The sequence below is a fragment of the Gymnoscopelus microlampas genome (genome assembly GCF_963454915.1).
Source record: "Gymnoscopelus microlampas genome assembly, chromosome: 8".
NCBI classification, from domain to species: domain Eukaryota; kingdom Metazoa; phylum Chordata; class Actinopteri; order Myctophiformes; family Myctophidae; genus Gymnoscopelus; species Gymnoscopelus microlampas.
Window position 1 is genome coordinate 43299506 of NC_139945.1, and position 7447 is coordinate 43306952.

At 41.0% G+C, this 7447-nt stretch overlaps 1 protein-coding gene across 1 annotated transcript; it reads left to right on the plus strand.

Annotated features, from left to right (window-relative positions):
* Positions 1-210: 210 nt before the first annotated feature.
* On the plus strand, positions 211-6956 carry tlcd1 (TLC domain containing 1). The gene is made up of 4 exons (XM_084064454.1): positions 211-877; positions 2572-2654; positions 5095-5177; positions 5449-6956. Exons 1-4 carry the CDS (start codon positions 672-674, stop codon positions 5848-5850), a joined length of 774 nt encoding a protein of 257 aa, XP_083920580.1. The 5' UTR covers positions 211-671; the 3' UTR covers positions 5851-6956.
* Positions 6957-7447: the final 491 nt, after the last annotated feature.

The window sequence follows — 7447 nt, forward strand, 5'->3', positions numbered from 1 at the left end:
AACATTACTGGATGTACACGATCAATGTTGTTTGTTTGATAATATGGGCGTGAACTGATATACATACACAACATCAGATTCGATTTGTCGGATGTGATTTGTTGTTTTCAGTAAGATGATACCTCCTCTGCTCTGTCCCTCCTTGATTTTCTGGCTTTCTTAACGCGGGCCACCGCCCCCAGCACCTCTGCTGCACCACTCCCCTTTTACTTCACTTCAGCCACACTATCATCTGGCAGGCTGAGCAGCAACACGCTGCAAATGGAACCGAAGGCATCGACGCAAATCAAGTCGGAATGAGTTGATCCCGGGAGCCCCTGGAAGCAGTTTTATAGAGTTTTAGACAGTTGGAGAAGTGAGAAAAGCCACAATCTGTTGAAGACTAGCCCAGTGAAAGGAGGAGTAGCCTACTACGAGAGACAGTGAGTGAGAGAGAGAGAGAGAGAGACAGAGAGAGGGGTGGAGAGAGGTCCAGGCAGCGCACACACACACACCCCTCCCTTGACAAACCCCTGGATCCAAACAGAGAAGACTTCCATCACGCGTACCGACTGTGAACCAGCCTTCTAAAAGTGACAGGAGTTCGAGATAGAAGTGTTAAAGGATCACACAACGGACAAAAGAAAGCAAAAAGAAGCACGGTAGTGTGAAAAAGAAAGTGGGAGGAGAGGATGGAGGCCCTGTTTCCTGTACTACAGAGCCGGCCCGGCATGTCGGTTGTGGTGTGCTCGCTGCTGTTCAGGGTGGCACACCGGCTGCTGCAGAGACTCCCGGTGCCCAAACTAGTGCAACACGATGAGTTTCGCCTGTGGAAGTGGAGAAATCTGTCCGTTTCCCTGATCCACTCCCTGCTCACAGGGGCATGGGCTGTGAGCTGGTAAGTCTCTTCTGCACTGGGACACCATTGTTCATTCACAGTGGATCCACATGACATGTGGATGTGTGTGTGTGTGTGTGTGTGTGTGTGTGTGTGTGTGTGTGTGTGTGTCAGTGACAGTCCATGGTGGTAGGGAAGAAGCTACAACTTGTTCAGACAGGGAGCAGGGAGGGGATGCATTGCAGAAGACAATGGCATTTTCAAGTGGGGAAGGGAAATAAATACCACTGTTAGTGTTCACACCCACACAGAGGTTGTAGGCTACTTGTTGTGTTCATTGAAGTTTAGTTTACATTGGTACATTATGGTGTGTTCTGGGGATCATTAAAAAGAAAGGTAGCATCATTCATAGGGAACACCCCAAATTCAAACATGAGGCCTAGTAAATGTTACTCAATCAGGCAATGCAAACACATGGTTGTGTAATGAAAGGTAGCCTGGCTGCACGAGACTCCCGCCTAGATCATAACCATGTGACGTGTTCACCAAAAACATTACTCAAATTACTCTCAATCAGCACTTAGCCTATGTCATGATGGCCCACTTTTGGTGTCTTTGGGAGCGGCCAACTTTGAATTTGAACATTGTGTTTACAAACCACAACTGTCAAATATTAGGCCTACTCGCTTTAATCACAATCCTGATCATGTTGTTCAGGCAGGAAACGGGCAGATGAACAGGAAAAACCTGTTGGGAACTTCAGAGCTCTGTTGTGAAATAATTTTGAAAAACGATTTTCTGCAGATGGCATCATGGGGTGGAGACAATTGTCTTTCATCTAGAGCCAAGCTTAAGGGAAGATTTTTTTTAAGAATCCTGTTTTGTGTGGTAGCTATTGTTCCTGTGGCATTATTATTATAAGCACACGGTGATAAATGTGAGATATGACATGTTTTAATTTACATAATGACTTGTCACAGCTCACAACGAAACACTTGGTTGTTAATTTCACGGTCATACATACATTATTTATACAGGGTACATGTTTACAGTTTAGCCATTTAGCAGACGCTCTTAATCCATCATCATCAATCATAAAACATATAATACATCAAATGCATAAAAATAATAAAGTAATACATAGTAAACCGATAATCTAATAATAACTAATACATACGTAAACCAAGAACCTATCATCAGCCTACATTGAAACTATACACACTATAGGATGCCAGGTCAACAATGACCTGGCAACTGTCTACACAACATGCTATAAAGTTACATTTTAGCCTTTGCATAATCCTGTGGGAGGATGTTAGGGCAACCACACTAATAAGATTACTTTAGGCAGACAGTTTGCTGCAGGTGCCCCCCTCCCTCCTCCCTCATCTCCCTCCTCCCTCCATTATGACGTAAGAGCAAAATGTCCACCTTGTGATATGGTCAGATCAAAGATACTACTACTTCACAAGAGAAAGCTGTCAATGACCACATGTAATATTAACTTAGTCAGGGAGAGATGGTAATTAGTAGGTGACATAGTTGGAATTTGATTGCTAGAATTTCTTTTCCTGTAGTGTAGGCCGGGCCGTTCACACAGAGCACTATAACAACTATAAAAATATTTTAAGTCAAGTGAATGGCAGGGTTCACACCACAACTACGTATAACAAATACAATAGTGAACGATAAAGTGCTTGGTGTGACTGTGAACAGCCTTTAAGTCTGTACTGATAACGTGTGTCTCTCTCCAGTGTGTTGATTTGGCCAGAGTTGCTGCAAGACATCCACTCTTACTACACTCCTGTGACCTACCTGCTCATCTGTGTCTCATCAGGTCAGTGACCAGGTCATAACACATTTTACAGAAAGGAAAAAGAACATGCAATGACTGCATTGATACAGTATGTAAGATTTTGTTGTGTTAACAGTCAGAAATCATATTTCATTGTCAGACTTTACTTTACATAATACAAGGCACCAGGTTTGATCTAATTCTAATAAGTTAACAAGGCATTGCAGGAAGTCCTTAACATTGTTGAATGGATAGTAAGTTCCCACACTTAATATTTACAAGCCTACAGTACTGTCTGTGAGAGAAAATATCAAAGCCCCCCCCCATTGTCTCACTTTCCCAACGGAGAGAGGTAATTGCAACAATGTCTACAATAATAACAACAATAAAGATGGCGCTGCATCTAGCGTCCAATCTGCGTGAAAGTCATTGCCAAGTCAGCCGTACTGTATGCAAATCAACAAGGCAGGCGCTCCAACAGCGAGGCCTTGAGGCTCGTGAGTGCCTGTGTCAAGCAGCTGATGGCCTTGCGCTTCAACAAGTGCGCCGTCCAAGTTGGCAAGCTGTGGTGGATGGATAATAGGTTATCACTAGTTTTTAAATTTCGTATCGTAATGTAAACAAATGTCAATGGAAGAGTAGAAAGACCACCTCCAACCACTGCTGATGTTCTAGTTACATTTTATCAACACTCTGTACCATTCAGATTGTTTATAATATAAAAAAGCACACCCTGTGTGAAGGTAGCGGCGCCTTTGATACATTTTGTCATCGATATGTGTTTATAATGTGTTTATAGCCATGTGTCACGTGAAGCTTGACCAATCACTTTGTTGACGGGTCTGACCAATCAGAACGTTGACGGGTCTGACCAATCAGAACGTTGACGGGTCTGACCAATCAGAACGTTGACGGTGAACACGGACAAAGTCAGGTATAGAGCAGGATCCGCTCTATACCTAAAGGTATACCTAAAGGTATAGAGCGGCTAGCGCCGCTAAAAAAAAAAAAATGTATTCATTAAATGGTCTCAGACTGTAACTTGAACACCAGACTCATGCACAAAATGTAAATCTTGAAGATGTCTTAGATGGTAGCATAAAATAAAATTGGCTAATGGGAGTGCGGGCGGACCTCTGACGTCACTCTGACTCTGAGCCATAACCATATAAGGAGTTCCCAATGCAGCTACGCCCAAATATGGAGTGTGTTGTCTAACACCCCAATGTGTCGTCATGGCATCAGCCGCAAACAAATCAGTCAACTCCATATATGGACACAAAAGGGTGTATACCCATATATTGGCATAACAGGGACATGGACTGATAGATACAGATATCTCCATATATGAGCATAAAAGGGACACGACAGACAGAAACAGGCATCTCCATATATTGGCACAAAAGGGACACAGACAGATGGGTAAAACAGGTACTCTGACAAACCCCCAACACTATGACTCAGACATATTGGTCAGATCGGCAGTGTGACATAGGTGTGAGGGCCGCACCTCTAGTATACTAAACTGACATGTCACTTCTAAATTGTTATTGGGCGCCAAGCTAATCCACTGAAGACTAGTCTGTTCTATTCTTGTGCTTCTGGGATATTTGTGGGTGTGTGCTGTGTGCCATTCAGATTTATGTGCATCTGTTTGTAACCATGAAGACGCAAATCTGTGGAGATAATGCCATAACAACATCAAACAAACATTATTTCCACAGGGACAAACCATGTCAGATAGTGGAGATCAGATTACTGATAATCATAGTGGCTTGTTTGTCTGTCTATCGAGTGTCCTGGTTGAATGCAACATGCTGCTCACATTGGAGAGAGTTACAGTATACTGTCAAATACATTGTGTTAATAATCTTGTGCACTGCTTTATGACAGCAAGCACAGGAAGGGATCATAAAGAATGACCCACAGTGGCATGCCAACAATTTATCAGTCATCTCCTGTTAGCCCATTCAATCCGGAACTCAACTCTGTCATTTTAGATTGCTTTGGCTATTCAAAAATAGCAGTTATACAAGCTCATGGCACAGAACAGTGCCCCGCTATGAGCTTGTAGATCTGCTATTTTTTTAAATCATGAACATTTTTGCAAATATTTGATATATATATATATTTTTTTAAATTGACATTTGTAACGCAAATCTTTGCTTCTGGGGGGTCCCTGGAACTAAATATTTTACAAATGTTCACTTAAAAAAAGATGTATTCCAAGCTTTTCACACATTTTCAAGATTAAAAACAAATGGCAGATCTACAAGCTCATAGCGCGGTAAAGAAATCTTAAAATGAAAATGCTTTCCCGGTCTTAAAGGGTTAAGCACAAGCATTACCGTAGTTGTGATTGGTTTAGCAAAAAAAAAGGTGCAAATTGTGATTACATCATTTATTATTATACTGAATTAATCTATCATAGTACACATATCGGTCAGTGAAATATATTCATTTGTTTCCTCTCTGCTTGCAGGATACTTTTTGCAAGACGCAGGTGACATCATCTTAACTGGACACACAAAAGCATCATGGGAATTCTTACTGCATCATGTATTGGTAATATACATATAATATGCACTGGCCTTATTCTCTTTTCAACAGCATCATGGTTACATTGCTGGTTTTGAGTTTTCACAGTTAACATTGTAAGCACATTTCTATCAGTAATTCACTAAAGTTGCCTCTTATTCAGTGTTTTTCCTGTCATAGATTTTTGCTTATCTTTGCTGTATTTTAGAGAGAGGGAGAGAGATTTGTAAAATGAATCCCCTGTTTGTCATATGGTATAACTCTTCACTTCATGTCTCTTTCCCTTTTCGCCATGTAGGTGCTCTGGTGCTTCCTGTATACTCTCTACACCCATCGGTATATTGCAGGTACTGTGATCGCTCTCTTTGTAGAGGTCAACAGTGTCACGCTGCACCTGAGACTGTTGTTTAAGCTAGCAGGGGCGCAGTCCTCTCCTGTGTACCGAATCAACAAAGTACTCAACCTCTTTACCTATGTTTTCTTCCGTCTGAGTGCTCAGTTCTACCTAACCTGCTACATCATTCACAATTACTCCTGGTTGGACCATGGTTTTTACTTATTTTGTACCATGATGATGATGAACATTATGATCCTAATCTACTTCTACCGTCTGCTACGCGCTGACTTTTTCCCAAGGAGCAAGGCCCATGTGGTACAGAATGGACCCGACAATAACAACAGAAAGTTTCTAAATGACTGAATGGAAAAGATTTGACATAGACATTGCCATAATGTATTTTTGGAGATACTTTTTTGTTTGTTACCTGGTCTGTTTAGACTGATACTGTTATTCTCATGCCAACATTGCTTCCTTGTGTCAAACTGTACACAAAAACAGCCACTTGCTTCACAGCAACTTGTAGAACAAGCTACAGCCAGTGGAAGATAGGACAGTGGTGTACTGTATGTCCTTAAATGATGTCTCTGTATGACGCCTATTGATACTCACAAAGTAACAGAAGATACATGCTGTTTCGACACATGCAATTAACAATGACACAATAGTTTGACATTTATAAATGCAATTTACAATTGCTATAGATTTGTTAAAATTTGTCTCAATGATAATTGAATATGTGCTGGATTAAGGGGTCCTAACCGCCAGTTACCATCGAATAGTCTCATGGATTATGCAGTCGGGAGGGTGCTACAGTATACTGAAATAACTAGCAGCACTATAACTTAACAGTACAATCAATACTTTTGATAAAGATGAACTCCCTTTCTTTTTTTAAAGAGTAATTTGGAAATGGATGATTATGAATTCCTTTTCTTATACATTTCATACATTCCACAAATGTTGAGTACTTACGTAATTGTACTGTACTGTACTGATTAGAATGAGTACACCAAAATGTTTTTATTGAATCGATTTAGCATAATGGCAAATTGTAGAGAAAGAATGTGTTTTGTGAGTTGCAGTGGCCTTATATTACCACAGTGCCTTTCAAAATCATTAGTTTCACTCCAAATAGTACAAATGCCATTCAAAAATATATTTGCTTAGACTTGGCATCGAAAATATCTTTCTTTTTCTTTTAAACAAGATATGACTACTCAGGGGGCACGCAGCCAGCATATCTTTTTTATATACATTTTTCCAAAATTGAATACATTTTTATAAGAAAAGCATAGAGAAGCAATTTGACAGAAGCCAAATGCACCTGACTGTGACCACAAGTTAGCCTGTGTTGAAATGTAATAGCCTCATGTTCTGGATTGTTGAAATGAGTAATGAATTATTGTTTTTGTTTCATCTTGAAAATATATGCATTGTTTTAATGTCCAATAAAATGTTTTGTCATAGACGCAAACTATTGTGTGTTTGTGTCTGCATGCATATGACGAATAAAAGAACGCTCGCCCCAAAACATGCACGCCACCAGGTGTTCCTAAACATAACCTCAATAAAACTATGCCTAAGCCCAACCTTATTCCTAACCTTAACCTCAGTAAAACAAATACAAGAACCGCTGGGGCGTGCGGCCCGTGAAAATAATTGGGGCGAGTGTGTATTGATCCGGTTACCCATACGACACAATTGCACAGCGGCATTTATTGGCTACTTCAACTTCTGTTATACTACCATAGGAATAAAGTTGCTCCATTACACATTATGGGGGCGTCATAGCTGAATGGTGAGAGAGCCCGTCTGGGGAACCCAGTTGTCCCAGGTTCGATTCCAGGCTTGGCAAACAATGTGTCGACTGGTCCAAGTGTTGAGCAAGACCCCAACCCCTATCTGCTCCGCGCCCCTTGTGGGCAGCAATCAGCTGGGTTGAGCTGAAACAGAATTT